General features: G+C 41.5%; 2 protein-coding genes across 2 annotated transcripts in view; both read left to right on the top strand.

Moving 5' to 3' along the window:
• Positions 1-1,688: 1,688 nt before the first annotated feature.
• LOC136427596 (uncharacterized) lies at positions 1,689-8,581 on the top strand. Its single transcript, XM_066416562.1, has 9 exons — positions 1,689-1,978; positions 2,413-2,592; positions 2,836-2,988; positions 3,879-3,970; positions 4,255-4,366; positions 5,292-6,186; positions 6,746-6,905; positions 7,422-7,626; positions 8,355-8,581. Exons 1-9 carry the CDS (start codon positions 1,814-1,816, stop codon positions 8,562-8,564), a joined length of 2,172 nt encoding a protein of 723 aa, XP_066272659.1. The 5' UTR covers positions 1,689-1,813; the 3' UTR covers positions 8,565-8,581.
• A 5,162-nt stretch (positions 8,582-13,743) lies between these two features.
• Positions 13,744-19,805, top strand: part of LOC136427597 (streptococcal hemagglutinin-like) — a 37,745-nt gene continuing 31,683 nt past the window's right edge. The window contains exon 1 of the mRNA XM_066416564.1: positions 13,744-13,825. The gene's annotated coding sequence lies outside the window, so the exon portion shown is untranslated. The remainder of the gene's footprint in view (positions 13,826-19,805) is intronic.

Here is a 19,805-nt window from a genome sequence, read left to right on the forward strand (position 1 = left end):
TTGCATCCTATATACAGAGTTGGTTTTTCCAGTATTTCCTGGAAGAGACGGTCGCTAGACTTGAGGGCGTGCAAACTCGAATTGAGAACTAAAATGAAATTAAATATCGATTATGATATATTGGGATCTAGAGTGTCCACTGCAAGTATCAAATTTTACGGGCCTGATTAACTTAACGAGCCTCGGGTGTCTAATTGCGTAATATTATAAGCTGTTAAAGACACTGTTTGAGCAAATGCGCCTTGTTTCGTGCGTGGATGGGGAGGGGGGCACAACTAAGGATCTATCAAAATCGGTTACTATGATGGCACCATCTTCAATATCAACATACAATCGAAATGCCACGGTATTTTCACAATAGTTCATAAATATCTGCGGCATTAAAAAAAATCTTAATGTAATATCTCCTGGTTCAAGTAAAATGACGTTTCCCAGTTGTGTTATTGCTAGTCTAGTAGTATTTACAGTAATATAGCATTGTTGTAACGTTTTAGTCAATTCAATCACTTTTTTTGTTTCGATTTGGCTTACTGAGCTACAGTCCTACTCAAAATATCACGTTTGTATATTAGAGGACTCTTGTGCATTCACTGCACCTAATCAAGACTAAATAAGAATAGAAAGGGAATAAACATTATTAACGCAACAAAACCTACAGTGACTTTCACGAGGTCAACTTTAAATAATGATACAAAATAAATGTCACGATTCTGCTTACTGTATAGCATTTTTTTTTCCTATAATCCAGTTGGGTTAGGTTTCAGTATCTTTTCCAAGAGACTCTATAGTACAATTAGCCAAGATAATTGATCCACTACACTTTAACCATGAATATCAAAAACTTGAATTCCAACTTTTTACATGTAATCAAGATAAGTGTTTAAACTGGCAACAGTACTAGTGGTTTTCTATAAGCTACACCCCCTAATTTCTATGGTTCACCCCACTCAACTGACAGACATAAGGTCAAGGTCAAGGTCAATGCAAACAGGCTCAAGCGTTTCAAAAGAGTTTTATAGCCCTAGCCCGGTGAAACGTTGTCACAAATGGCCAAAAATTCCAAGAAAACAACTCTAGGGTTAGAACCACCACAGCCTGTTGCTTGGGGTTCTCCTCAGTCGAGATTCCTAGCGCGCATGACGTATCTCGTCAATCAAAAACCGGGTCTTTTCTGGTCAAGGTCAAATTAGGATAAGTGACTTGGAGTGTGAACTTGGCTGACTCCCTGACTCGGCTGTTAGTCCTGTTTTTCTTCAAATAGATAGCTGCGCCTTCTAGGGTCGAGTGAGACTGCGGAGCTCGGAGGTAGGTAACGTCTTTTTGTGGAATCTGGACGCAAACCAGCTAATACAAAGTGTGTTACTTTGTACAACCGTCAAAACAACACACAGTAGATATTTTCTGCTGATGGTAAACATCTGGGGTTCGTGGCTGAACTATTGGATGGGCCAGGTTCAGTGCCAAACGGGGAGGGAGTTAAAAATTAGCCATCATTTTCTTTCCTCTCGAAGTTGTTGCTGCAACAACAGTGGTGGATACAAAGAAGTCGTTGCGTTTTGTGCCAAAACTTATTTGCCGAATCCGAATTCACCGATGATGTCCCATTTTGCGATTACAGACTATGCAGATGGTTTTAGAACCCCTTCCGCTACGATATGAACGTGAGCGTTCTGTGATCTTCTTGTCTTGTGATGATATCTTACAGCCTGGAGTTTCCGTTGTGGTCCTGATGGTTTAAATTCGCTTGTCAGGAAATATCCTTAGATTGCTACACCTCAGCGTACACGCACTTGTTGATCCTTTTCGTTTTCTTATGTCACAATCAGAGATGAATTTGCTTCCTACATTGATCCTTACATGGATCTGCGTTTCCATGGCAACTGCGGAGATGTGCACTGATGACGTATGCGAGTTCACCCTGGTGGTTAGAAGGGCGAAGACCATGACACACACCGGAAGTGACGACAAGGTCAATGGGGTGAGTCGTAGCCTACACAACACGCTTCGTATAAGTCGGTTCACGATCTGAACTGCGCATGCGCATTGTGTTGCACTGTGTGTAATATGTCAAAGATGCGTTGATGAAGGTTAGACATCCAGGTAGTAAGATACGCCAAAAATGATTACTCAAGCAACTGGATAAGATTATGAAACAGTCAAAATCTTATCCAGTTGCTTGAGTAATCATTTTTGGCGTATGTCAAAGATGAAGGCCCCTCACACATGAACACATCTGGACATGTACTGGGCAAGTTGTAGACGAGAAGGGTTTACATTTCTGTTTGTGCTGATTGTGGTTTTGTCTCGCTGTTGCCGTAATACATACAGCGTTTTTTATGTATAGCGGATAGGCTTGAAGCTTCAAGAAAAGATGTGATACTTCGGATTTGATGAATAGGAATGTTTCTACAGATTGAAATCTTGAGGAATGGAAGTCTGCAAGTTAAAGTTCATGTGGGGTGGGCCAAAGATACGGACGGACCCATCGTTCCTGTGGAAGAGACCATCACAGCTGATGGAGTGCAGCGAAACGTAATCGTTGTAAACGACCAGTTCCCTGGTCCCACTCTGGAGGTCATGGAAGGAGCGCAGGTAAATGCTGAACTTGCCATAAGTGTAAATTCAAAACGTTTAATCTCATTCTTTGTCCATCTACATGCAGTGCCCCCCCCCCCCCCCAGCAAGAGAGGGAATGTCCGTCTATTTCTTTAAGAAACTGACAATCACATCCAAAAAATTGGAAGCATTCACATGAGTTGTCGCTAAATGTGGCTAAAAGTCCCCTTTTCTTTTCACTCTACTACTCTTACGAGGAAACATTATCTGACATGACAGGTCGTCCTGAAGGTCATCAACCACTTCTACAAGGAAGTGACGTCACTCCATGTCCATGGGATGTACATGCGCGGTGTAAATCATATGGACGGTGTGCCTTACGTCACAGAATATCCCATCTTACCTGGGAAGAGCTTCTCTTATAGATTTAAGGTGCGTCCTCATTTTTAAGGTCAGTTCCGTATTAGATTACAATGGATATTCCTATTTGTGGCACTCCGGTAATACACATTGTAAACCTGAACATGTCGGAAAAGCGCTAAGAAGGAGACTAACAGATATATATATACAATCATTTTTTCATACCTTGGTAAACGATCTTATGCGGTAAGTTAAGATTCTATGCAAAATGTAAAACCATGTACAATTTAGAGAGTTATCTTGATCTTGCAGATTTTGATCTGCGCTCAGCCATTAGCAAAATTAGAGTTAGTGCTCATCCTCTTGAAATAGAGAGAGGCCGGTATAGAAAATTACCTATATACGAAACACTTTGTAAGTATTGCAATACAAATGCCGTGGAAGACAAAATACACTTTATTTCAAACTGTTCATTTCATGATAATGCACGAAATGAATTGTCTATTCAGACCACTAAAATCTATCCGAATTTCCCTAAGCTTACAGACAAAGAAAAGACTATTCTTCTTTTAACTACCAAAAACCCACAAATTATAGAAAAGGTGGGACATTACGTCTTCCATTGCTTACAAAAGAGAAGTCAAACCCTTCACTAGTTATAGACAATTACATTTGTATAATTTAGATAAGCAGCTTTTATACCTATTTTGTACACTGTTCTTTTATGTATGTTATTTGCATTTAGCCTTCGGGCATGAATTTGCAATAAACTTATCATTAATGTTGCATGGTAACGCAATGGCATCTATCTAATAGTATATATCAATAGGAATAAATTCTTCTTTGTGTTCTCCGGAATTCCACCGAAGATCACCAAAATACCTGCTGTATATGTACATGTGTGTCTGGTATGTCAAGCAATGATAGACTGGGTAACAGGCTACTTTGGACTCCCTCTACAGTCGGAGCCAGCCGGGACTCACTGGTATCACAGTCACGTCGTATCGCAAAGGGAGGACGGCATGTTCGGGGCTTTTATCGTCCACAGAAACAGGTGAGTAAGAGGGAATAACTATCGGGCAGACGTATTCCATTGTTATGAGTTGGCACCAAATATGGTTCGAACAAGGAGAAGAAAAACCGATGAATAGAATTGCGCATGCGCGAGAACAAAGGTGATGGCCTCGAAGTTGTAAAGAGTTGTTACATGTCAGGACTTGTGTGTTTTCGCCTCAGTTGCATTGAGCTTAGATTTGATCAATAACAGACACATATTGCTTGACATTGCGCATGCACAGTTTAAACGATGATCCAGCTTATTGTCACCTACTTTTACAGGCCCAGTACTCCAGCTATACCGCTGTTTGTACACGACTGGTGGCACGAGGAATTCCTGAGTCTGGACGTAGATAGCTGGTACATGCGCCACCGAGGCCCGGGACGCTTATTTGTGAGTACTCCGTTTTCGACAAATATAAGCTTAAGTTCGGAGTTGCTATTACGCAGATGCAGTGTCAAAGGTGAAGGCCCCCGGCTCGTATACAGTGCTCGCCTGGACATTGTCTAGATTTGCATAACAACTGTCTAGATTTGCATAACAACGCCCCGACTGGCTTTGTTTACGTCTCCGGGGCCTTCACCTTTGACACTGCACATGCGTAGTAACAACTCCGAACTAGCTTATTCTGTTTGGTAGGTGGCTGTTTGGTTTGGGTGGAAACTGGCCATGGCAATTATACTCTCCAAGTAGAGGAGGGGTTTCGGCTGGTTTTTGACGTGTTTCTAGGCGTTTTGTCGGGCTTTGTCATGTTTTTTTTTTTTTTGTACAGCCAACCCACACCTCTGCCCGCACTGATCTCGGGGCGGGGCAAACCTATTTACTTCCATTGAAGAAAGGTAGTAGTGATCCTCCCCGAGAACCATTAGATTATCATTAGTGGTAACAATTTGTATACAAAAAAAACATGACAAAGTAGAAAGCCCGACAAAAACGCCTAGAAACACGTCAAAAACCAGCCGAAACCCCTCCTCTGCTTGGAGAGTAACAAAATATAGGTAAATCAGACAGACTTGAAGAAGATGGTGTTTTATGGACCGGGATGATTGGAGGAGAAGATGATTTTGTCAGACAGGCGAACAAAGGTTGGGGAAATGCAAGATGATCATTCAAGAAGTCAGGTCTTGTTCGCCGTTCATGCAAACTTGCCGCCATGTACATGTACATGTACATATGTCATAGAGTTTCTGTGCCAAGTAATTTCGGTAAAATGACAACGCAACATGCCCACATTCTGATGCTAAAAGCAAAAGTCACTCGTTTCGAAGGTCTGCTTTTCTGTGTTGCACTTTTATTAAACTTGCATTTTTGTTGGTAGGGCACTTGGTTCAGTCGTGGGTTCAGCTTCGATGGCGTCGAGCTAACAGCTGTTCATTTTACGTCAGCGCTCATCAACGGACGCGGCCGGTACAATGGAAACAACGCACCATTAACCAAGTTTACCATATCGTCGGGAGGATATCTACGTTTCCGCATGATACATTCAGGCGCAGAGTTCACCTTCCGCGTGTCCATCGACGCGCACAGCATGACTGTCGTGGCAAATGACGGACATGACGTCGAGCCGGTCCAGGTTCAGTCCATCCTCGTCTTTCCGGGAGAGTCTTACGACTTTAATGTGGTCGGCGATCAGCCAAGTGGTAACTACTGGATCCGTGCCCGGACGCTGTGGGCGGGGAAAGGGCCCGATGTCGAGCCAGAGGACCGACTGCAAGAGGTGAAAGCCATCCTGGCATATGACAACGTCCCTATCGAAGACCCGATGACGACCATGCAAACCTGCACCTGGAACAGTCCATGCCGAGTTCTGAACTGCCCTTTTCCGGGGTTCCCCCTAGGCAGCAACACGGAATGTGTCTACGTCTCAGACCTGATCAGCACAGAAGAGTATTCAATGCCGGACGAGACAGAAACTGAGGAGTATTTCTTCAACTTCGGATATCAAATCGGCTCCTCGGTAAACGGCCGAAAGTTTGCCACCCCGAAAAAGCCACTGATTTTCAAAGCACCCTATGACATTACCCCCTGCGAAGCCGGCTGTGAGACGGAGGGATGTAAGTGTACCTACATGGCGGAGATTCCACACGGGAAGACCATCAGGTTTGTGTTGATGAACCTCGGCATAGGAAGTGAGGGACATCACGTCATTCATCTCCATGGTTACGACTTCAGGGTTCTGGCTATGGGCTTTCCAGACTACAACCAAACAACGGGTGAGTTTTCACTCCTTTTACACTAAGATTCTCTGGGGCCAAGCAAGGAAATAACTTCTAGGTCCAAGTAAAAAACAAACATATGTCGACCAGAAACACCAATGTCGAACTTTATAATCATTCATATGAGAAACCACAACAAAGAAACAGTGCAACACAGAGTGATATCATGATAAAGTGAGAACCTCATGTACTTGTGTCATTTAGTCTGTACACTTGAAGAAGCTGTCAAGCGAAACCGGTCGTGGTACTAGACTGAATAAAAGTTCTACACAGGAACTATGCGGCTTCAGATGTCTTACTGAGGGACGACTGCGGTGTGAAAGATGTCGGTTAGCTTGAGGAATGAATCCACTCTACTATATACAGAGTGATATCATGATAAGGAGTTACCAACAAAGTCAAATACTTTCACTACAAATGAATATCACACTCTGTCAGAAATCTGTATCATATCAACGGTACGGCCGCTGTATTGATGGCAACGGACGTTCTGTATGACTTTGATGGTAGAATGTCGTGTTGATTCCCTGTGATGCGCATGCCCTGTGATCTGTAGGACGTTGGATCTCTCAGAACGCTGACCTCGACTGTGGGAACGACAACAAGTGCAACATGGCTTCCTGGAGCGTGGCAAGGCCGAACTTGAACTTCAACAAGCCCCCCATCAGGGACACTGTCGTCATTCCCTCCCATGGGTACACCGTTATAGAGTTCAGGTTCGTGATCACTGTTCATCTGTTACTGTCTAGAAGAAGACTATCATTTTGGCGACGCCTCTGGGTATTAGTGTAAACCTTTTACATATGACAGACGTTAGCAACATTACATTGCAGCTTTCATTTTTTTAGTGCACTAGTGGATGTTACGTCGTGAAGTATCATCAGGCTCTAAAGCGCTATCCTAAAATCCATAGATTCATATCTTACGAAACTTTTTCTCCTCTGATTCACACCACTATACTGTGCAACTACCAGCCTCTAAGTCATTCTACAGTAACAGCTTTTTTCCACGAACTGCAAAACTCTGGAATTCCATCCCAGCCTACTGCTTTCCCCCCCGAATACAACCTACAAACCTTCAAAACAAACACACACCGCTATCTCTCACCTATGCCACATTAGTTCAATTAGTTCAATGCCAAGAAGTGGCCTCTTACGGCCTTGCATTGAGCGAGATCGTTAAAAAAAAAAACTATCCCCAGATTATAGATGATATATTATCGACCGCCACAGGAGTAACAACCCGGGCTTCTGGTTCTTCCACTGTCATCAAACAACCCACATGAACGAGGGGATGTCCATGGTCATCACGGAGGCACTGGACAAGCTGCCCGCCCTGCCGTACGGCTTCCCGACATGTGGAGACTTTACTGGGACCGAGAAACCGCGAAGTGAAGGAAGTGATGAAGTAACAGGTGCAGCAATGGGGCAGTCTGTGGTACGTAGTCAATGCTGGTGCTCATATTGTCTTCGCCGGCCTTAGCGGCTTTAAAAGTTACTGCAGCGGGACGTCCGGTTTTGATATGTCGCGTTCTGATAGAGATAAACACAATGAAGTGCAAATTATGCTAATTGGGACTTAATTTGCATAGATAATGAGGAAAATCTATATTTGCAGTGTTTTCCATTATAAGACTCAAATACATGTAACACACTGTTTATGGAAAGTGGATCATCAACAGATACCAATTATGCAAATAAATTCCTAATTTGCATAATTAATGCAAAGACACCATAATTCATCTAATTGGAAAATTATAGGCCTGCCAATATTGCAACATGTGTAAGTTAGATAAAGGTGTTTATGGCCAAGCATATATTATGAAAATGTTTAAATTATTTGCATGAATAGAATTGTTCATGGAGATATGAGGTCGTGGAACTCTTGTTGAATATAGATCGCTCTGAAGCTAGTGAAGAAGTGGCGTAGGTTTTATCCTCCTAGCAGATTGTTTTGACACTACAAGGGCCGAAATTGCCGACTTTGAGGGAGAATAACAAAGAAAGTGTTGACGAATCATCATGACTTTTCGTACGTACACTACCTTTTTTTTCACAAACGTTCTGACACCCCCACTTCCGAAAAGAATCTTTATTTTATGTAACGTTAGTGATCTTTTTGTTCATTTTTGTTATTTTCTCTACCATTTGCATCTTTTGTCTCAGACTGTAGTGGAGTTGGGCTACACTCAGGTGATTATCATCGTCGTCATCTCGGCTGTCCTTTCTGCAAGCATCGCACTGGTGACAGTCGGCATCTACAATGCACGTGCAAACAAGAACAAGACACCTGAAACACAGGCCACTCCGCTGCGTCTGGAAGACACAGTTCCAAGACAAGATGGTGCTTTATCATCGCAGGAAGACGCTATATAGCACCGAGGATTTCAAACTTTCCTCCTCTGTTACTTAACATAAAGGAGGTGCCCCAAAGAATACAAGAATACAGATTTCCAGGACCACGATGTTTCACATAGAGATTGTACGCCTATAGCGAAGTATCCTTAGTGTTTTATTCAATTAAGCCCACTCTATCTCGTTAATGAAATCCGGCCCGTAAAATCTAGTCATTTATATATATACACTATTTCTTTAAAGCTATCATAAATCATCCTCCAAGTTCACTAGCCACGTTTATGTAAGGCAAGGGTCACAATTCCAAGCCGGGGCCCGACCGGGCTGTTTGAAGAAAACAAAGAATAAACTAGAAAGGCAACATTTTCGGGAAAATGCAGGATATTCCCCTCCCATTACCTACACCTCAAATATGACATCCTGAGCATTGACTGTAAGGGTATTATGAAGTGTCTGCATACATTATGCAAATGAGGTCCTCATTAGCATAATTTATGGCCAGGTGCATTCACCTTTTCTTAAGGTACCTACATCTTAAAGATGACATCCGCAGCTTTAACGGTAAGGGAAAAACAAGTTTATGTATAAATTATGCAAATAAGGTCCTCATTAGCATAATTCATGGCCAGGTGTGTTCACCTTTCCTAAAAGTACCTACATCCCAAATATGACATCTGCAGCTTTTACGGTAAGGGGAATACAAGTTTCTGCATAATTTATGCAAATGAGGTCCTCATTAGCATAATTCATGGCCAGGTGTGTCCACCTTTCCTAAACGTACCTACATCTCAAATATGACATCTGCAGCTTTTACGGTAAGGGAAATACAAGTTTCTACATAAATTATGCAAAAGAGGTCCTCATTAGCATAATTTATGTCCAGGTGCATTCACCTTTCCCACTGGTACCTACATCTCAAATATGACATCCGTAGCTTTTACGGTAAGGGAAATACAAGTTTTTGCATAAATTATGCAAATGAGGTGCTCGTTAGCATAATTCATGGCCAGGTGTGTTCACCTTTCCTAAAGGTACGTACATCTCAAATATGACATCTGCAGCTTTTAGGGTGAGGGAAATACAAGCGTCTTCATAAATTATGCAAATGAGGTCCTCATTAGCATAATTCATGGCCAGGGGTGTTCACCTTCCCTAAAGGTACCTACATCTCAAATATGACATCTGCAGCTTTGAGGGTGAGGGAAATACAAGTTCCTGCATAAATTATGCAAATGAGGTCCTCATTAGCATAATTTATGGCCAGGTGCATTCACCTTTCCTAAAGGTACCTACATCTTAAAGATGACATCCGCAGCTTTTACGGTAAGGGAAATACAAGTTTATGTATAAATTATGCAAATAAGGTCCTCATTAGCATAATTCATGGCCAGGGGTGTTCGCCTTTCCTAAAGGTACCTACATCTCAAATATGACATCCGCAGCTTTTACGGTAAGGGAAATACAAGTTTCTTCATAAATTATGCAAATTAGGTTATCATTAGCATAATTTATTGTCAGGTGTATTCACCTTTCCTATGGGTACCTACATCTCAAATATAACATCCGTACCATGTAACATAAGGTACATATAACTTTCTGCAACACCATTAGTAGACCTACCACCGCACATCTACTTGGTTTATGCCGGAAGAAGAAGAAGAAGAAGAAGAACAGGCAAGCAAAAACAGTATATCCCCCTTCCCAATGGAAGGGGAATATAAAAATGCATGTCAAGAATATACACAGCGTATGGTAAGCAGAAATCCATCCAGGACTTCTTGAGTTACAGTGTAAGGAAGGAAGGAAGGAAGGAAGGAAGGAAGGAAGGAAGGAAGGAAGGAAGGAAGGAAGGAAGGAAGGAAGGAAGGAAGGAAGGAAGGAAGGAAGGAAGGAAGGAAGGAAGGAAGGAAGGAAGGAAGGAAGGAAGGAAAGACACACACACGAACGCTGTGCAAAACATAACCTTCTAGGCGAAGGTAACAAGTAGTGGATACTCTATTTCATTACCTATAAATCATATCTCAAATCTACCGGCGCCATGTTTCTTTAAGCAGCCTCACAGACTGTGACACAGTTGAGCTTCTGGCTCCAATTAGTTGCTAACTGGGAGACCACGGTTTAATCCTGGGCCAGGACATCTCGGTTGAGGCTGTACCGTCTTTCGGAATTGACGTGAAATGGGGGCCCCGTGCTCGAGGAGGTGCCTCGTGCACGTTAAATGGGAAGGGCTAGCAACCCCTCCCTGTAAAATATACCCTGCTACTGAAACAGCAAGGAAACTTGCTGACTTATGTGCCACACTGGCTACAAGGGTTTAAACAAGGAGGTTTTATTTCTAACCTCCTTAGTCTAAACGAACGAACGAACCTATGAAATCATTTATATTCGCCGTGTGTCGAATCTAATACGTTCTGCTCGTGTGCCTCTAAATCACAGGTTCTTTTCCAGTGTTTTCCATCTCCACAAAGACAACAGTGAAAGGCGGGGCTCAATTTCTCTTGTCTTCATTGTTGAAAGTAACGTCAGGCTATCTGTCCACGGGTGCACCTGTTGGTTGTCATGGATACCGCACCCGCCAGGGGCGCCTCTTTAGATCACTTCAAAGCGCGCGAGACAAAGCGGGGGGCTTATGAGGGGATCATCTTGGGATTATCTAAGGACAACCGTCCTTTAGACTTTGGACAAATAAGACTGCTGAATGCCGATGACAGGTGCCGTGGTGATTCTTGAGGATTAATGAAAGTGAAGGAATGGCGCTCAGATCTAAGTGATCTTCATTTCTGGACGGAGTTCGGACAGAGTGCATCCAGGTGTGTTTAAAAGCTTAATTGTATCTGTATAGCCGGTACAACCGCTCTTCTGCGTAACACACCAGCCTCTGTATCAGTACATGTATTTGTGTAGCTGTTTTAACCACCCTTTTGCGTATAGAACACACCAGCCTCTGTATGTGTATAGCTGGTATAACAATCTTTCTGCATGACACACTAGCTTCTGTATACCTGGTATAACCACCCTTCTGCGTAACACACCAGCCTCTGTATCTGTACATGTATTCGTGTTGCTATTCTAACCACCCAGTTTTGCGAAGTATAAAGCACACCAGCTTCTGTGTGTGTATAGCAGGTATAACCATCTTTCTGCGTGACACACCATGCAGCTTCTGTATATGTATTTGTATATCTGGTATAACTGCCTTTCTGTGTAACACACCAGCCTCGGTATCAGTATTTGTGTTACTGTTTTAACCACCCTTTTGCATGTTAAACACGCCACCTATCTTCTCCGTGTGTATAGCTGGTATAACCATCTTTCTGCGTGACACACCAGCTTCGGTATATGTATCTATATACCTGGTATAACCACCCTTCTGTGTAACACACAAGCTTCTGTATCTGCATACGTAGTGGATATATCCGCATGTATCTGTATAGCTATCTGTATCTGACCCTTCTGTCTAACACACCAGCTCTCTTTCAAGTGACGGCCAAATAGCTGAATTTGCAAATTAACTCGCGGAGACAACTTTTTTTTGCGATTCGGGTTAAGAACTTAAAACTTATTAGGTAACGAACACCTCTCGTGCCTGTCTAGTATGACCAGAATATTTCAGAATTTCACCAAGTTGTTTTTGTTGAATTTCTTTTCTCAAAATCAGCGTCGACCTTTCTGATACAATTTCACGATACTCTAAAAAAAAGAGAAAAAGAGCCAATAACATTTGAACGTATATTCGGCGCTGGCTCTCAAGTGTTTGACCCAACATCTTCAAAACTACTGTTTCAGTACAGGACTTGGAGACTGTGAACTACTTCTAGATCTGCTATGCAGACACGGTCTTTTCTGCGTCAGTCAGCGAAAAAATAACGACAACATACGGTTATCTTTAGCATGGAACATAGACAATGCCAACTTAAAGATCAGTAAAACAGCGGAAACGTTATTTTGGCACATTTGCCCCCCTTTTCAGTTGAAGACGCTGGTCTTTACAATTATGACTTTTGTAAAATATTCCCGAAGTAACTCACTTTAACCTTTGGCATTTCTTATTATCTTAAGAGACACACAACTGATAGTTTTGAATGCGAAGATCCAATTAACTCAATGGATAAAAACTTCAGAGCCCAGACATTTGTTCCAGTAGCCTCCGACAGCACGGCCTCTTTTTTTCTTCAAGTACTAGTACTTAGCGTACTATATTGTCTGAACTAACAGGTGTTTTGACTGCGCACCATAATTAGCTGTTTAACCAATGAGAGAATAGCAATTCTCGGTTTGACCAATGAAAGCGTGGCTGCATGTCCGTCAAATATTTGCATTTCTATGTTTTTATTTTGTATTTCTATGTTTTGACGGAAGTGGGCGGGGCCATGGGATCGGTCTATTGTGCACGTGTGCCATTCCATTTCAACTGGGTCATATCTTTACCGTCCACTAACGTTGAATAGAACAGCCTTTTTATTATAAATATATCTAGCGTAGTTGGAATTAAGTACTACTGTCCATTGAAATTGTCGCCGTTATATTCATATCTTTCATTCACACCTTGATTTTCGTCCGTTTTAATTTCTAATCTTTTATCGGCTAGCAGGTTAAAATCTAAGCCTCACTTTTTGTGCCAACTTGTACAATGTTAGGCACGTCTAGTTTGTTAGTCATTATGTATCACCCGATAAATTTTGGATAACAGATCTAGAGCAAACAAGCAATGCGTTAAGCAATTGGTAGAATATTTTACTCATGAACTGTTGCATTTTACGTTTGTTATTTATTATGATAAATAATAACACCCATTTTATTTGGATGGAGCCATATATATTCCAGTAAAGCTTGTGTAATTTGAACTGCGCGCATTTGTAACGTTCAAAATGGCTTTAAAATGTATGAATTCCTTTTGACGCAAAAAAGAAGATGTCCATACTGTGACATGCAGTCCATTTCCCGTCTGTCAATGGCTTTCGGTAGTCTGGTGTTAATCTCCAAGCAGATGTTAAAAGCCAAAATTATTGCGTTTCTCTAGCTCCAAGTTCCCTTACTAAACCCCGCCTTCCTAACGTCATTTGTGACAGAAACAGGGAGCTAGAAATACGTAACAAATTTTGATATCACTTTTATGTATCAATTTGTTAAATAACATGAATATTTAATCAGTTGGCAACCACCAAAAAATATTGCCCTCTTAGCGCATGCGTCCTGTGCTCTCGGCGCCATCTTTGAAAACATCTTTTTTTTTACAGACGGTAAAAATGGACGAGTTTTCCAGTTTTCCGGTTGCCCCTGAGGTAAACTTTGAATTTGTATCAATTCTTTTGTCAGAACATGTCGTGTATTGTTCCCCCAGTGCACGGCTGACTGGCAGCCCACAAAACAATACCTATTTCAATATTTAATTTAGCGTTGATTGTTTTGCTTACGAGGAAACGTAATTGGGGAGGGGGGCGTTGTTGTGCAAAGTTTTATTTTTTTGTCGTCTGCAACATTCACGTAATTACGTTGACCTAGGAGTCATTTACTTGTTTGACGTGGCCTGTTTTGTTGTTGGAACAAACCTTTTCTACCATTCGGACAGACTTTTGGGCCATGTGTGAACAAGATAATCCTTGAGAGTACAGAAGTCTGAATACTTGTGTCACCAAGCTGTGATTAAACCAACGGAACGTCAAGAAGTCGTTTGGCACGTTTTCTCTTTGATCCAGCGACATTCATCGATCAGTTGAACACAAAAGCCGGGTGTGCGATCGTCGAGAAGACATGTTGAAGTCTGTTTTTCCCCGTTGAGGAGAAGCGTAGCGTTCGGTGTGTGCAAACCTATTGAAAAGGGGGCACTTGAGGAGGTCGACAATTATGTACATATCCGGTTACACTGGAACTGTAGGGCTAGTTTTACAGTTCGAAGTACGGAAAATGTTTTAAACAGGAGGTGTTTGAGGTGAGTGCTTGTTGATTGAGAAAGTTTTAGCTGTTTTGTATGTCTGTGAGTGTGACAATGTTTTGTACAAGTGATCTTGTGTACAGAATCCAGCAAAACAAAGCTCTTGAAGTTGAAAATCGACATTTGACATACATGGACATTTTGTACTGTTGGTGGTGTCTGAGGCCTGGGCGTAACTTTATTGGTGTCAGGAGATTTTGCTGCGAAGACATTTTGCCGTCAGACCATTCGCTGTCACCTGCACAAATAGTCTACATTATCTCTATTTCTGAATATCCCTACCATTAATACTATTTTGCAGCTAATTATAACTGCATGCAATCGTTATGGTTTGAGTTAAGTTAGGGACATGTTAGGGTTTGACTGTTAGATGTTCTCTTGATGGTGAACCCTCTTGGTAGCTAAACATCTAGAACCGCTTTCGCTGATCGATACTAGTACTTAAATCAGTCAGTGCACCGGCCTTACTAGTACATACATTGTGGTTTGCAGTTATGGTACCGCTTTTATTTTTCAACCTATATAACGGTTTATGATGAACATGTGAATTTTTTCTTCTTGGTGCATGTACATGTATAGCAGAAGCTAGTATATCACAAACATAGATAGGCTTATTTGTGAAATATGTACAGAAGAGGAACTGCATGCTCCTCAAGATGACAGCTATTACGAGGGGATTTTGAGGTAGTCCGTCTTGTCCTAAGTCCCACGGTAAACACTCACCGGTCGACTGGACATGGAAGGGGGACATATTGGTTTTGAATGGACTGGCTAGTGCTTGGTTCATAGTGACGTTGATAGCGCCCTTTGTCGTTTTTGTTGCGGGATTAACATATCTGGGGTTGTCAACATGCCGGAAACTGTGTTGGTTAACTTTGAACCCAGCCGTGTCTCACTTGTAAGTGAAGGGTCATGAACTACGTTCCCGCGGTTAGCAACTTGGTTCCAACGCTGCCATGTTTGCCACCGTACCCTGCCGTGTCTTACTACCTAGCGAAGGGTCGTGAACTATGTTCCCGCGGAGGGTAACGCGGCTACAACGCTGCCATGTTTGCCACCGCACCGCTGCCGACAACATAAGGAACAGGTGTCATAACTTGGTAAATATTTGCCGTCCCTTTGTCCAGGCGCTTTTCTTTACATCGTCCAGCTAGGGTTATCTCAGGTCTATCTTGTATTTGGGGATCCCTTTTTAAACAAGAGGGTGTAATCTCGCAAGGGTTGATTTTTCTTTGTGCCTTTTTCTTCTATGTATGGTATAGATATTTTTGACACGATTCAGAGTGTGACACGACAGTTGTGCCCCCGTGATTGTTCTACTCCATCGTGGGTCACTTAGCTTTTCAGACACGGTATAGGCTATAGTAGAGGCCATATTCAAACCTGCCAGGCAACCGAAGAAAAATGGAACTATTTGCCTTGCCACCACTACACACATGTACCATTTACAACTCTACCTCTGTGAGTCAAAGGACAAACATGTAATCTCTGTTCATGCCAAAGGCAGCCAAACAAAACCATTCAAGTCTTTATAAATAACATTCCCCCCCTTTTGGATTTAGAAAAATCAATCGATCCCCCCCTCTGCATATCCAGGTGTTGGGGTTACTAATAGGTTAAACCTTTCCTAAATGAACTTATGTTAGGCCCTGGCCCACACATTGAATTTTGTGTGGTAGTTACCTGGCTCTTGTTTCAACCCTTTCATTCCTTAACTAGGGGTCGTCCCCAAAGGTCTGTCGGCACTTTTTCAAGTGTTTCACTTAAGTGAAACACGACCTCCCAACACTAAGTGTTTTGTCTTTAACAGATCAGAAGGAAAAGACAACCAATCATGTATTCTATTAGATTCTAACTTAATTGTACAAAGTATTTTATCCTTATGTAGATTGCCTGTTTTGACCATTCCATGTATGACAGTTTGTCTACTATAGGTACCGTACAGGTATTGTGGTAGAAACAATGTGGGCCCTGTATCCTTACACTTGTGTGATGATCTGTCACTATGCCACATTATTCAGTAAAACTACTAAAAGCTTCCAAGCTATTAGGTAACAGTAGTTTCTCTGTGTGGTCTTCAGCTATATACAGGTGTTACCAATACTTAAAAACGTACTGGGAATGTACAATGGCACAGTACTTCATTGACCTACTCTACAATGTATTCAACCTCCGTGAGTTATCGCCTCGCATTCAACCCGACGTTTGCAAACAAAAACGCACGGGGAAATACACACGTCAGTTTAACTGCCCAGGTCAAAGGAGCCAAACCTCTCGGATGGAAATTAATTACCCGACATGGTTGACAGTTTGAATAGAGGCAACAGCAATACTTATTGAGGGGCTATCAAGAGTTTAGCAGTATAGCTTTCCTGTATGGTAATGAGTAGACCTAGCTACACCTGTGCTCACAGTGACTCAAGAAGGGAAGTTTTTATGACATCTTTATATTACATGGCATATACCTGAACATTCACAGTTGAACAATAGTGGATTGTTCCTTCCCTTGACTGTGAATGAATGAGTGCCAGACTCAGGGCTCGAAATACTGGGTGTATACATGTAGATCTTTACTTTTGTTCACACAATTTTTGACTGGGAGTGTACCGGTGCACCTAGATATGTATTGTGGGTTAGGCATATAAAGATATCATATAATCTTTGATGAATTATTGTTAAAAGGTAGCTATAGAATTTCAGTTTCCTGAGCTCTGAAAAGAGGCAATTAAAAGTTTGTAATTAATTGTTTTGTAGTGACATTCCATTTTATTTTACGTTATGCACCCAAATATTATTCTGTGCACATACTACATGTACTCTGAAAAATTAATTTCAAGCCCTGTATGTTTACACATGGAACATGTACCAAGTTCGTTTGCCGTTGAATGTCCCATGACAGTTTTGAAGTGCACCATGGAACAGAAGTTGTCAGACCTGAGAGCTTACCTTGCTGTTAGTCCTTTGTCATCTCACACCTTCTATAAACATGTATTCTTCACAACAGGCAGTCTTAATCGTTTTATAATTACATGTTGGGCCTGTTTTATGCTTGGTGTCATGATTTATTATGTTGATTTTGTTGTCCGGACGCTTTTTGGTAAATCTTTAATTTTTGCCACCAACTCTGCTCTACGAATACAAGGTAAAACATGTTTTATGCCTAACATCCGTACAAATACTTGTAGATTCCTTAGTACCCTTGGAGTTGTATATGCAGGTGAGATGCATGTATGAGGGCCTGCATGGGGGGTCCCGACAACGCTCTACGCTAAATTCGGAGGGCCGGCTACGTAATACGCTAAATTCAGAAGGCCTCCCTACGCTCTACGCTAAATTCAGAAAAGCCTCCCTACGCTCTACGTTAAATTATGGAGTGGTCGGCAACGCTCTACGTAAAATTAAAACGGCCGATTACACTCTACGTAAAAGGGGCATGCAGGCCCTCATGTATATGTAGTAGCCAGGTAACTCTAGTCTAGGTATCTTTTGTGTAGAGGAAAGTTGTTATTTGCTTGTTTGTAGGAAATTCTAGTACTAGTAGGCTGGGAAGGCAAACGCTTGAGTCTAATGCATGCGTGATGATAAGGCATGCATTTCAGCATAGCTGAGTTGACAGAAGTGCATGCATGTTACCATGGACCATAATCCTTACATATATACCTGCTGGACTTGCCATGAAAGAATGTTGTTTATTGAACACAAAGGTACACTTTGTCCCTGCAAGTTCTGCTCTCCTCTCCTGAAAATCATATCTGAACCATGACAAAATGACACTTGTGCAACTTCTACAGGACAAAAATTAGCTATGACTATGAAAAAATGGTTATGATGATGAAGGAAGAAATATTATTAATAGAAGGAGAGGTAGAGACTTTATACATTGAGGTGTTATGTTATTTGATAGAAAAGATCTGCTTGACATAACCGTGTCACCAACCAAGTGGAAACGAGAGGACATTTCTGAAGCATGCCAATGATACTTACTTATGATTATTAATAAATAGAAGACAATGTGACTGCAAACTTTAACTTCTTCAATGCCCAAGTATTATTATTGACTTCTTAATCTTAACAAATGATGTGGATTATGAGGCCATTGTTCCTTAATTATTGTCTTTTATCAGATGGTTCTTCTGTTCTGGACAGTTGTTTAGTAAAAATACTGGAACAAAAAGAAGGAGAACAATTTGCTTACAAAATAAACATGTATATTCTACTCCCAATTTAGCAATTCATAAAATAGATTTAGTATACGTAGTGTAGACATCCAAGACTTGGTTTTTGAGGTGTGAAAATCCCCTATTTTAACACCCCTGTTCAAGTAATCCTGAAAAACCTGAATATAATACAGTGGTAGAAGCTCACACTTACATCATATAATGCAGATTTTTCCCATTCCATTGTTCCTTGCTGTGTCAGTGTGTGACCTAATTAGTTATCTCTCCAATGTAACTGTCACAGTCTTGTTGAGAATCAGAGAGGTTACGTTCCAAACTCTATATTATTTGCTCAGTAATTCTGCTTGTATCTGCTTGTGTAACATATAATCAACATGTTTCTCCCAAGTCTTATTCTTCCATAGCCCTTAGGCCTACTGGCTTCCAACTGTTTAGAGTTACATCGGAATGTAGTGCTATAAGAGCAATGAGATTCGATTCATGACATTACTTTTCAGTTGAGGAAAACTTAGGGGAGGGAAAGTCTTTCAGCGTAGAATAGATCTTTTGTTTACACAATAGCGAAGTCCTACTACCACCTGTTAGAATGTTTAGAGAGCTTTATTTTACTAATTGCATTTGATTAGGTGGCTTAGCGTTAATTATGATGGGAGGGAAACTGGTGAGGAATTTATCTGACATAGTTTCACTGATAACAATAATGATGATTTTTGTCACTGATAATGATGCCCTGTGGGGAGTCTGCATGATTGAATAGCTTGTTATCCAACTGACATCTTCTTCTTTTGTCATCCTCAATTGAGGTGAAGCATGATGCTTTTTCAAGCAGCTAGTTGTGCAATGGGGCTTCGCTTATGGCAAGAGTTTTTATAATAAGCCAAGCACTCGGCGTCTTCACGATAAGTGTGTTGGGTTCTTTTGCGCGTAGAGGTTTGAAGCGCCCTCCTTAAGCTCCCTCATAAACAGGGCCGCCGACTTTACGTCACCATCCAAAATGACAAATGCAATCCCTTACAACATATCTTAATTTACAATAATTAACATTTAACTTGTAAGGACAGTTTAATTAATGTCTGTCTAATACTAATGATCCTATAGAAGGTACAAGTAGCAAGTTAATTAGATCATAGGTTCTATGATGGTTTATTAATC

This window comes from Branchiostoma lanceolatum, chromosome 2 (assembly GCF_035083965.1).
Source record: "Branchiostoma lanceolatum isolate klBraLanc5 chromosome 2, klBraLanc5.hap2, whole genome shotgun sequence".
NCBI classification, from domain to species: domain Eukaryota; kingdom Metazoa; phylum Chordata; class Leptocardii; order Amphioxiformes; family Branchiostomatidae; genus Branchiostoma; species Branchiostoma lanceolatum.